Source organism: Vulpes lagopus, chromosome 3 (assembly GCF_018345385.1).
Source record: "Vulpes lagopus strain Blue_001 chromosome 3, ASM1834538v1, whole genome shotgun sequence".
NCBI lineage: Eukaryota > Metazoa > Chordata > Mammalia > Carnivora > Canidae > Vulpes > Vulpes lagopus.
Genome location: NC_054826.1, coordinates 29,320,052 through 29,332,230, shown reverse-complemented (window position 1 = coordinate 29,332,230; position 12,179 = coordinate 29,320,052). Strand labels below are relative to the sequence as shown.

General features: G+C 38.9%; 1 protein-coding gene across 2 annotated transcripts in view; it reads right to left on the bottom strand.

The window, feature by feature from the left end:
- HMGXB3 (HMG-box containing 3) overlaps positions 1-12,179 on the bottom strand; it is a 46,931-nt gene that overhangs the window by 28,099 nt on the left and 6,653 nt on the right. For both annotated transcript variants that reach the window (XM_041749545.1, XM_041749546.1), the window contains exons 4-6: positions 10,946-11,443; positions 9,621-9,719; positions 4,057-4,188 (exon numbers count right to left, since the gene is read on the bottom strand). In XM_041749545.1, coding sequence (XP_041605479.1) covers positions 4,057-4,188; positions 9,621-9,719; positions 10,946-11,443 — 729 coding nt within the window. The remainder of the gene's footprint in view (positions 1-4,056; positions 4,189-9,620; positions 9,720-10,945; positions 11,444-12,179) is intronic.

The window sequence follows — 12,179 nt, the reverse complement described above, 5'->3', positions numbered from 1 at the left end:
TTTTAAATTCCATGTGAATAGCAAAAGGCACTATAAACAAGGAGGTATAAAACATAAAAGCTGAGTTCTACCTAGGTGGTGCTTCACCTCTAACTACTTATGTCACACAAGACAAACTTCATTAGAACCCCCCATTCTGCCACCATGAAATAGGAGACAGGCTCTCAGAGTTCATCAAAAACAGTGCAATAGCCTTTTGGGTGGCCCAACTTGTGGTGCAGGATTCCCCTGACACTGCATTAGATTAAGATCTGTGGCTACTGAAATTAAATGTCCGTATTCTCACCCAGTCACTGACTACCAAAACCCCTTATATTTCCAAAGCCACCTGGGCAGGACAGTGCTTCTAGTTAAGAACAAATAAGGATGACCTTTAAGAAATCTCCAGTAAAGGGACACCTGAGTAGCTCAGCGGTTGAGCATCTGCCTTCAGCTCAGGGCATGATCCTGGAGTCCCGGGATCGAGTCCCACATCGGGGTCCCTGCATGGAGCCTGCTTCTCCCTCTGCCTATGTCTCTGCCTCTCTATTTCGGGGTCTCTCATAAATAAATAAATAAAATCTTAAAAAAAAAAAAAAAAAAGCCAACCTCCAGTAAAGCATTCTCAGATTCTAACACACAATAATCCATGAGAATAAGTAATACAGAGAAAAATTCCCAGTAAACCGCACAGAGCCTACTGACTACTGGAGAAGGGAAAAGTCATCAGAAAAACAGGAGACAAGTTAAACTAAACCCCTGTAAAGAAATCTCTGAGCAAAGCACGGCCCACTAAGGAGGCTATTTTAGATAAAAATCCTTTGCAGGGAGACTGAATAATTTAAGAAATCACAGCAAAAAAATTAGCTAGTGAGCTAACATTTCCTTAACTCAACCTACCCTTTTTAGATGTCACTTTCTTTCAAGATGGAAGGTAAATACTACCAGTTGCCCGCTTACAGAGACCTCAATTACCATTATTAGAGAGCTAAAGGAGTAAGGCCTTGGGCTAAAGAACTTTACATGCCATCTTTTGTTCCATCCAATTCATTGGGAACTGTGCCGAACGTTTCTTGGGTTAATTTTAGTCAGTATGAACTCTGGAACAATGCAAGAAAAGGTGAGTCATTTCCTGACGGGCATGAACACATTTGGAGCTTTTAGAAACTATTTATACTTGCTGCTTCAAAAACCAGAACTCAAGAAATCTTAAGATTCTGCAGCTAAACAGCACAGCAATGCCTGAGAAGTGTGATTTAGTGGAAAAGCACTGACATAATTAGCTATGTGACCTTAACAAGTCACTTCTCTTGAATCTATTTTTCCTCAACTAGAGATCTGGACTTGAACTATCTGATAACCAAAGTTACTTTTATCTCTAAAATTCTTTTTTTTTTTTTTTTTTAAAGATTTTATTTATTTATTTATGAGAGACACAGAGGGAGAGGCAGAGACACAGGCAGAGGGAGAAGCAGGCTCCATGCAGGGAGCCTGATGTGGAACTCGATCCCGGGACTCCAGGATCATGCCCTGGGCCGAAGGTAGATGTTCAACTGCTGAGCCACCCAGGCATCCCTATCTCTAAAATTCTAAGTGCACTAATGCTAAATGTTACACTTTTTCTTCTTACACTCACCTATTCTGATCCTATGAGATTTAGTAAGTAGAGCATCTACTCTTTACAGGGTAATTCTTTTTGGTTTTCTTCAAGATTTTATTTATCTAAGAGAGAAGAAGGGAGAGACAGAGCAGGAGCAGAGGGGGAGGGGAAAAGGGAGAGAGAAGCAGGTTCCCCACTGAGCAGGGAGCCCAATGCGGGCCACCCAGGTGCTCCTACCAGTAATTTTCTTTTTTAAGATTTTGTTAGGTAGGTAGATAGAGAGGGAGAGAGAGAGGCAGAGACACAGGGAGAGGGAGAAGCAAACTCCATGTAGGGAGCCCAACGTGGGACTCGATCCCAGGTCTCCAGGATCAGGCCCTGGACTGAAGGCGGCGCTAAACTGCTGAGCCCTCCTCAGTAATTTTTATAAAAAATTAAAAATTTTTTAATTTTTAATTAAAATTAAGGGCTGCCCTCCTACCAGTAATTTTTATAAAAACCTTTGGAGAAAAAAATCTGGCTTAACAAGTCAAGATGAGGGACAAGTAGCTAAGAAAAAAACTGGTTTCACATCATGAGTTTGATCTCAGAACCATGGCTCATAAGTTATTTCAGTCAAAGGGGGAAAAAAAGACATAAACAAAAAAAGAAAAAGTCAAAGTAAAAACAGAACCTGAAGGAGACACAGCCACAGGATCAGTTAGAACCCTTCCATACAAAAGCACAAGAAATAAGGTCATCTGACAGACCTGCTGAGCACCTGTGAAGAAGGGCCAAGGAGAATCCCGACTATCCTAGTCAATCTCTCTACTGCAGATGAGGTTGGGGAGAATAATTAGGGTAGGAGGAAACCAAGTGTTGTACAGCAGCACAACAGAGATGGTGAGCACAAGAAACTCAACAAAATCTCCTCAAACACACTGCCACTGGGTCCTTCCTGCCTTTGAAGAAATAGTGTGAAAAGCAATAATAGAGAATTACATTGGTGCCAATAGTCACAGCAGTGACCCCCCTACTGAAGGATTTCTATACTAGGAATATGCCATCCACTTTAGAGAGATAATCTCATTTGATCCCTCTGCCAACCCGAATGAAGCAGGCACAACTATTAATTTCCATTTACAAATGAAAGATAAACCAAATAAATAGACATAAAGTGACTCGTCCAAGGTTTCACAGCTAACATCCTTGGGAGGCCGAAGTTTAAACTGAGGAAAGCTGACTCCAAAAGCTTTTTTCCCCCCCAAAGATGCTCCCCTCTCTTTTTATCACTCGAAATTTCTAGGGTTTTAGGAACTCAGTGCCAGGAACCTGATGCAGACACCAAATACATTTTCTTTTTTTCTTTCATGTTTGTTTATGTCCGTATGTATGTACTCTCCACACATGGGGCTCGAACTCATGACCCCAAGATCAGGAGTCTCATACTCTCCCAACTGAGCCAGCCAGGCTTCCCCAGTGTATTCTTAATTATGAACCTATTCTGTCTCCTGGAATTAGTGATGCTCTAAACTCCCAACACACAGCCAGAGGGAAAAAAAAGTCACCACCCTAGTATGTTACAGAGATGTTCTATGGAAACTGCCTCTGAGGAACTTAATAGATATGCCACTATATAAGTTTTCTCCACACAGCTAAGTCTGGACCATGCTGAGTTAGACACCTAACAAACACAAACCTAGCCTAAGTTATTTTCACAAAAACAATGCCCTAAATTCTACTGATCTTTCAAGATCATCTGCTTTATAACTCAACCTTGACTACTCTAGTTCTTTTGACCCTAATAATTTAGTCTTAAACAAAAAATGTGGCAAGTATGTATGATTTATATAATCAGTGCAAAGCATAAAATAAGTAACAACATGTTGAACTGAATTTTACAGGGCGTAGCTCTGGTGCTCATTTATTTATCAAGCATCATTTACTTAGAAACAGAGACAGAGGTATACATTTGGAAAGTTAATAATGAAAGACCTAAATATCAGGTTAAGGACCTTTGCTTTTAATAGGAACTATAGGATACTGAAAGGACTCAGCTAAAAAGTGAACAGATGTGAATTATGTATCTAAATAAAACTAAACAGTGTAGAGGGTAGATTATTAAAAATTTAACCCTAACAGGAAGTGAGTAAATCAAAATGGTGTAGTCATTCACAGAAGTTATAGAGCAATTAAAGATAATGGTCTTGAAGAATATTTAATTACGTTAAGTTAAAAAAAAAAAAGGGCAAGCTACAGAACTTATAAATTCAAAGAAAGAAAGACTGGAAGAAAATACACCAAAATGATAATAATTGCTTTTCTCTGGATGGTATAACATTATAGGTAATATTTTATTCTCGTTTTTAAACAGTCTACAATAAAACTAACTTGTATAGTCAGAAAATAAAAACAAATATTTAAGTCCTCTGTTCTAAAGGGGAACAGGGAGCCTACTTTGTGGGGCTTCGAAAGGAGCAATGGCCAATGGACCTTACCTTTGGGATCCACTTCCCTCCTAGGAAGTTACCACAGGTAGGGCACTTAGGTGGTTTGTGCCTGGTAACATATGTAAAGGAGCAACCCGGGCTGGTGCATGTCCCATGGCCCCGGCGGGTGTACGTAGTGGTCTGTAAGGAAAAGAGCAAGTCAGAATCAACACCACAGTATAACCCCTCTCAGATCCTGATGACCATTATAACCCCAACAATGCCAGGAGGATGCCAGCTTGCAGAAGAATAGTCCATTCATGATATCTCAAAAGGTCAGAATTGGAAAGGTACTAAGATACAGTTAATTCACTTTTCAGAAATAGAGAAATTGAGTTCAAATGAGAGAAGACAGCTGCTCAAGGTTACACAGATAGGTATAGGAGGAATAAAGATAGCAACAACCACTACTAATTAAACCAAGTACCACACAGTGCTAAAGGCTTTACCAGTATCTCATTTAACACTCTCAGCAATGCTATCAAGTAGATATAATTATTGCGATTCAAAGTGGTTAAACACTTTGGCTCAAATTTTACAGTGAATCAAGGGCACACGTAGACCTAGAACCTGAAGTCTTTGATTCTTGGTCCAAGATTCCTTCCACATACTCCACTACTTGAAAACCAAGGACTTAGGATTCAGAGAGATAAAAATAGATCATGGCCACTTAAAAAAAAAAAAGGGAATTCCAATAGACCTCAATAATTTATTTGCATATGAATATACCCAGCTAGTGGCTCTCATTCCCTCCAATGACTTCCCTTTGAACGTAATGATTACAATGGGTTATTACATTTCAGCTACAAACAGAAATTAGCCATGCTCCATTTCTTGATTAATGCTGCAAAGAAAACATTTCCGTCTCAGATTTGTTCTGTCACTTATGAACGCTTTATCAGATATTAATCCCACCTTCCCTAGCCTGGCCAAAAAGTGAAAACCTCTCTTAGGGAAACACCAAGCTGCTAGTAGGCTATCCCTGCCAGAATGCCTAGGGAAAAGGTGATGGTTATAGCAGCAGCAAGTCAAGGATGAGGGTGAAATGGTGTGGCACTGAGGAAAGAGATTGGGCTTTGAGTTCCAACTCTACCACAGACACACTGGATGACCTGGAGGTATGTCACTTTAGCTCTTGGGCCCTGGGTTTCCTCCTCTGTAAAATCATCTGCCCTTCCTATTTCATGGATGTATCCTGAAGAGCAAACAAGGTAAGAAATTAGGAACCATGTCATTTAAACTGTACAAGATTCTATAGGTTTGTGAGAAATTATTGCTAGGATATAAAACATCTCTATCTTTGTTCACTGTGGCTCCATATAGAATATTCATTCTAAACACCACCAGAAAGCAGAGTAAAAACTTAAGTTAGGTCAGTTCTATCAATAAATTACCATGAACTTGGAAAGACTCCTAAATAGCAGCTTATAGAAATAGCTATAGAAAAAAAAATGTCAGTGTTTCAGGATGATGTTCATTCTTAACTATTATTTATAAAAGCTTTCTGGAAAAGTCTGGCTGACACTTATTAAATCATGAAAGAACAATAATAATTTCCAGGAAAGCAAAGGCTCAGGAGAAACACGTAATTTCTCCATGAATGAGAATGCCGTGGCTGTTCCTGTTAAAGATATGACAACTTTCTCATCTAAAAATATACTGTTTATCCACAGGTTTTAGAAGATAATCTATTGCAAGTTAAGGATGTACACTATAAACCCCCAAAAAACCACAATAGCTAAAACAAAGTTAAAAGCTAAAAAGCCAAGAAGGGAGTTATTAATAAAATGGATTCATAAGAAACATTCAATTCCAAAGAAAGTAAAACAGGACAAAGAGAAAACAAAGAATAAAATGACAGATTTAAGCCTAACTATGTGTTTATACATCAAATATATATGGCCTAAATACCACAATTAAAAAAGAGATTGTCAGATAGGTCTTGCTTTTAGATCTAAACTGTATTACTGCCTACAAAAAAAATAAATAAATACAAAGATAAGCAGGTTAAAAGTAAAACGCTGGAAAAAGATATAACTTCCTAATAACAATAATCAAAAGAAAGCTCATTATCAAAGTAAATGAGATAGCAGGCAATACTGCCAGATAAAAAAGGTGGTCATCTCATGATGATGAAGGAGTCGATTCATCATGAAGACATAACAATCCTGAAACGCATGGGTAGCTCAGTTGGTTAAGCATCTGCCTTTGGCTCAGGTCATGATCTTAGGGTCCTGCCTATTGGGCTCCTTGCCCATGAAGAGTTGAGTCTGCTTCTCCCTCTCCCTATAAGCAAAATTAAAAGAAAAAAAAAAAAACATAACAATCCAAAATGTTTAAGTACTTAACAGAGTCAAAATAAATACATGACAAAAAAAACTAATAAAAATGAAAAAAAAGATAAATCTTATTTATGGTGATAGGTGGATGCCTTCTCTCAATAACTGACGGAAGAAACAGAAAATCAGTCAGGATATAAAAGAGCTGACCACTATCAATCAACATGACCTAACTTGACATACATAGAACACACTACTCAACAGCAGAAGATACATTCCTTTTCAGGGCACACAGAACATTTATCAGGACACACCACATTCTGGGCCATAAAATAGGTTTCAATAAATTCAAGAGGATTCAAGTTTTACAAACTGCAGAGTTCTGACTATAATGGAATTAAATCAGAAATCAATAAAAGGGAGATATCTTTAAAAAAAAAAAAAAAAAAAAGGGAGATATTTGGAAAATCCCAGATATTTGGAAAGCAAATAATGTTCTTTTAAATAACGTATGGGTCAAAGAATAAATCAGAAAGTACTTTGAACAAAATGAAAATGAAAACATACCATATTATAATTCGTGAGATGACACCAAAGTAGTGCTTAGAGGGAAATTTATAGTACTAAGCAGCTGTATTAGGAAAGAAAGGTCTCGAATCAATGACCTCAGCTTCTATCTTAAGAAACTAGAGAAGAGGAGTGCCTAGGTGGCTTAGTCAGTTAAGTGTCTGCTGTTGGCTTATGTTATGATCTCAGGGTGTTGGGACTAAGGCCTGCACACATTGGGCTCTCTGCTCTGCAGGGAATCTGCTTCTCCCTTTTTTAAAATCTTAAAAAACAACAACAACAACAACTAGGAAAGAATAAATTAAGCCCAAAGGAAACAGAAGAGAGATAATAAAGATCTGGGCAAATATCAGTGAAACACAACACAGAAAAACAATAGAGACAATCAATGAAACCAAAAGTTGGTTCTTTGAAGGTCAATATAATCGATAACTTCTAGCCAAGCTTGTCAGGAAAAATAGAAATGAGACCCAAATTACCACTATCAATAATGAGAGAGGTAAAAATCACTACAGTCTACAAATATTAAAAGATAAGCATTTATTAGAATTTTAAAACCCAGCATTACCGTATGATCCAGCAATTCCATTCTTAGGTATCTCCTGAAAAACTGAAATCAGGGACTCAAACAGACATGTATCCACTAAAGTTCACAGTAGCAATATGCACAATAGCCCAAAGATGAAAACAAACTCAATGTCCATCAATGTCTATGAATGGATAAACAAAATGTAGTATACACACACAATGGAATATTATTCAGCCACAAAAAGTAATGAAATTCTGATACATGGTACAAGACAGATAGTATGCTAAGTGAAAAAAATGAGACCATAAGGATATTTGCATGATTCCATTTACATGAGGTACCTAAAATATGCAAATTCAAAGACAGAAAGTAAAACAGATGTTACCAGGAGCTGGGGAAGAAGAATAGAGTTACAGTTTAATGGGCATAAGGTTTTTGTCTGGGATGGTGAAAACTTCTGGAAATAGGTATTGGTAATGACCCCACAACACTGTGAATATACTTAATGACCCTGAATTGCACACTTAAAAAAAATGGTTAAAATGGTAAACTTATGTTATGTATATTTCATCACAATTTTAAAAATAAGGGAAAGTTTTGAACAATTTTATGTCAATAAATTGGACAACCTAGAGGAATGGACAAATTCCCTGAAAGACAAACTACAAACGCTCACTCAAAAACAGATAATCTAAATCATATAAAATTATTTAAAAACATATAATCTAAATAGTCCTATATATATTTTAAAAATTGGACTTGCAATTAAAAGTCTCCCCACAAGAAATCTCCAGGCCCAGATTTGACCTGAAACATTTAAGGAAGCAATAATACCAATACTACACAACTCTTCCTGAAAAGTAAAGAGGATAAAGTATTTCCTGACTCTTTCTACTAGGTAATAGTAGATACTAAAACCTGATACTAAAACCAGACAAACAAAAAAAAATAAAATAAAATAAAACCAGACAAACATTATACAAGAAAATTAGAGACCAACATCCTTCATTTTGTGTCTAGAATATACACACAAAACTTCTGAGAAAAGTTTTAGCAAATTAAATCCAACAATATACTAAAAGGATAATACATGATTGCTAAGTGGCATTTATTTCAGGAATGCAGGACTGATTTAACATTTGAAAAACAATGAAATTAACCATATTAACAAACTAAAAAAGAAAATTCCTACAACCATCTCAACAGACCTAGGAAAAACATTTGACAAAATCCAACATCCATTCCTGATAAAAGCTCCCAGCAAATTAGGAATATTAGAGAATTTCCTAAACTTGAGGAGGATATCTATGAAAAACCTATAGCTAATATTACACCTAATGGTTGGTGAAAGACTGAATGTTTTCCTCCTAAGATGAGGAACAAGATGACAATATCTGCTCTGACCATTTCTAGTCAATATTGTACTAGAGATCCCAAACAGTACAGTAAGAAAAAGAAATAAGGAATCCAGATGAGAAAGGAAGAAATAAAACTGTCTTTATTCACAAACAAAACTATGTAGAAAATACAACAGAAACTACAAATGTTAAAGTTGTGAACACAAGTTTAATATGCAAAATAAAAGTTGTAGAATGTTAAGTTTAATATGCAAAAAAAAAGTCAACTATGTTATTATATATTAGTAGTGAATAATCAAATATTGAAACGTTTTGAACTACCAATTATAACAGCACAAAAAACCATAAAATATTTAGAGAGAAATTTCAGCTCAGATGCTGCAGTATGTGATGAGGAAAACCATTAACTGAGAATCTAAAGACCAGAGTCCTGGTTCTGGCCTGTTTTGCAGCTCAGTGTCTTTGAATCATAGAGTCCTTCCCCTTCTCTAGGCCTTTTTTCTAATCTGTACAATAATAGGATTGAATCAGATCAGTGGCCCTCAATTTTTCTATACCACATATACTTCTGAAAATTTGGTAAGAGGCACTGAATCTACCCAGGTAAATGTTCTTAAAGAGAAAAATTTGTATGTATCTTGAGCAGTTTAAGATCCTTCAGAGCTCCATTCAAAGACTCTCCTCACCACCCCCACACCCGCTAAATAATACCTGGAGCAGGTAGGTGATTTGAGACCTTTGGCAGTCCTATCTCCCTCAACGCCATCAAGACTTTTAGAAAACTACGAGGGGGAGAATTTTTACAGAGCCCTTATCTCCATTAACTCTCCACACACTGACCAGTTTGATGGAGGTGGGGTTCTCCACAACTGAGTAGGCAGGAAGAGGCAACATGATGAACTGTGTGGCTGGCACAGAGGAGCTACTCTCACTGGAATCCTGTGGGCACAATGGAGAGAAGGACAGTTATGGAATGAAGAACACCCAGGGCCGCCCACAACATAGACTGAGTCCAATAATCACAAACAATGTGCTTATCCAAAAGATGAATCTATCTCAAAACAAAAATAAGACAGAGTAAACTGTTACCGCAGAGAATGCGGACTATCCTCATTTTAAAGATGAGAAAACTGAGGTCTTAGGAGACTGAAGACTCCTAAAATCACATAAGCAGTTAGTGAAAGAACCCAACTGTTCTGACCCTGCCAAGTGTTCTTAACATCCTATTGATCTAGCTTAACTAGGCAGGTGGCATGCTTCATTATCATAAATAGCACTAAGGCAATAACAATAAAATGGATTTAGGTCTAACACAGATTCCTTTGCAAGGGGCTACAATGCTCTCGTACATATAGGCCATCCTATATTCCTCTTGACCGGGGCAGAACTCCTCCTCTCTGAGGATGCCACACTACCCAGGGTAATAGAAGGCATGGTGGTAGTTCCCCTGCTTCTGGGGGGACCAGGCTGTGGGATTGCTGAACCTGCTCTTTCCCTTCAACCGGGCATAGCTGGACTTATGCCACTGGAGAGACTTCCCTCTTAACTATGGTTCTTTTTTTTTTTTTTCTTTTTTTAAAGATTTTATTTATTTATTCATAGAGCTGCAGAGAGAGAGAGACAGAGACACTGGCAGAGAGAGAAGCAGGCTCCATGCAGAGAGCCTGACGTGGGACTCGATCCAGGGTCTCCAGATCATGCCCTGGGCTGCAGGCGGCACTAAACCGCTGCACCACCAGGGCTGCCCTGAAGAGAGCTTTCTTATTCCTACCCACTCTGCACCCAGGAAGACTATTTGGAAATTCTCCTACTAAACAGTTCAAGGTGCCATTGTGTCTGCTGACACAATCTTCAGGGAACATAAAATCCTAATAGCCTGAGAGATCCTGGCTTTGATTCATGGATAGCCTGTATTATTTAAATGCTGTTACATACTTCAGGTACTCTCATGTGAAGAAAGTCCTGGCTATGCTGGGCAAAAGGAGTTGGTTGAGTGCTTAAGAAACTGAGGAGAACTTTAAGTAAGCCCAGGGGCAAAAGGTTCAAGAGGACTGTAGTCCTACTAGAAGTCCACACCAGTACTCTTAATCACCACTGCACGGTGCTAGCTGCCTTTGTAGTAATTCCAGATAAACCAAAAGAGACATCAGTACAAAGTCACTTACCCTCATGACAGTTACCACTGACATGCTCTCCCCAACCTGGGGGTGGGGCACAGCCAGGCTTCCAGAGGGGAGGTCTGGTGAGCCATTCACTAAGGTCTCTTCAATTACCAGGCTTGTCTGGTATGGTTGGTGGCTCTCCCCTACCTCCAGGGAAGCCTCCTCCAGGAGCACATCCTGGCTGAGGATCTCTGAGGTGGTGATCTCTTGTACGACACCCGGCTGGGCAAGGGCTCCCACCTCCTCAGCTAGGGCCTCCACAGCCAGGCACTGCTCTGCCATGCCCGCATGGCTAGGCACTGCCTCTGGGGCAGTGTTGGACACAAGCGATGGTCCTTTAGGGGACACCTGGTTCTGGGCCACACAAAGCTCTAGCTGAGGGCAGTTGCGGTCCTCCTGCAGGCTGCTCTTGGGGATGATGATATAATCTGAGCGGGGGAGGATCTTGCGGAAACCTGGGATGTCCGGAACAACAGCAGTCAGTGCAGAGAGCTTGGAGTTCTGAGGACCAGGAAGCCGGTGAGGGGGAGACAAGCAGAGATAAATGGAGTTAAGACCACATGCACATATATTTATGATTACATTTTTCAGTTTTTGGATTATTTTCTGCAAAAGGGACCAGAAAGACTCCTCTCTTGACCTAAGATTTTGAGAGGGTCAGCCTCTGCCAACAGCAACGCTATCTTCCTCTGAACCACACTTAAGCCCATGTAGCTTACTTGCTCAATCACACAGGAGCTCATAACAGGGATCAGACTCTGAAAAGGGCAATGATCTCGGCATTCAAAACTGTGAGCTAGAATCCCAAATCTGCACAGCCTTGAGCAAATACTTTCCACTTTTATGTCTTGCTGCCCTATCGGAATATAGTTATTTATGAGCTCCTTTCTAGCTCTGATACTTTAGAATTCCAAGGTAGTAGAATGTATAATGTTCAGTAAAACCCCCAAAAGCATAAAATACAAGCCAATAGGCCATACTGGACCTCAAGACAGAAAGCAAGGGTTCTGATAACACTGGTTTCTCCCAGACTTACAGAGCAGAAAATGAACTGATCTCTTCACGAGAGAAAGTATGTATGGATGGGGATATCTGACAAGGACCTGAATATACTGGGGGATACAAATATTAACACTGACTAGGATCTTAAAGTTTAGAAAATACTGTCCTGACCTTAACAATGCTATTAAGTTGGGTAATATTACTGTTCCTATTGAAGCTCAGAGAGATAAAACTT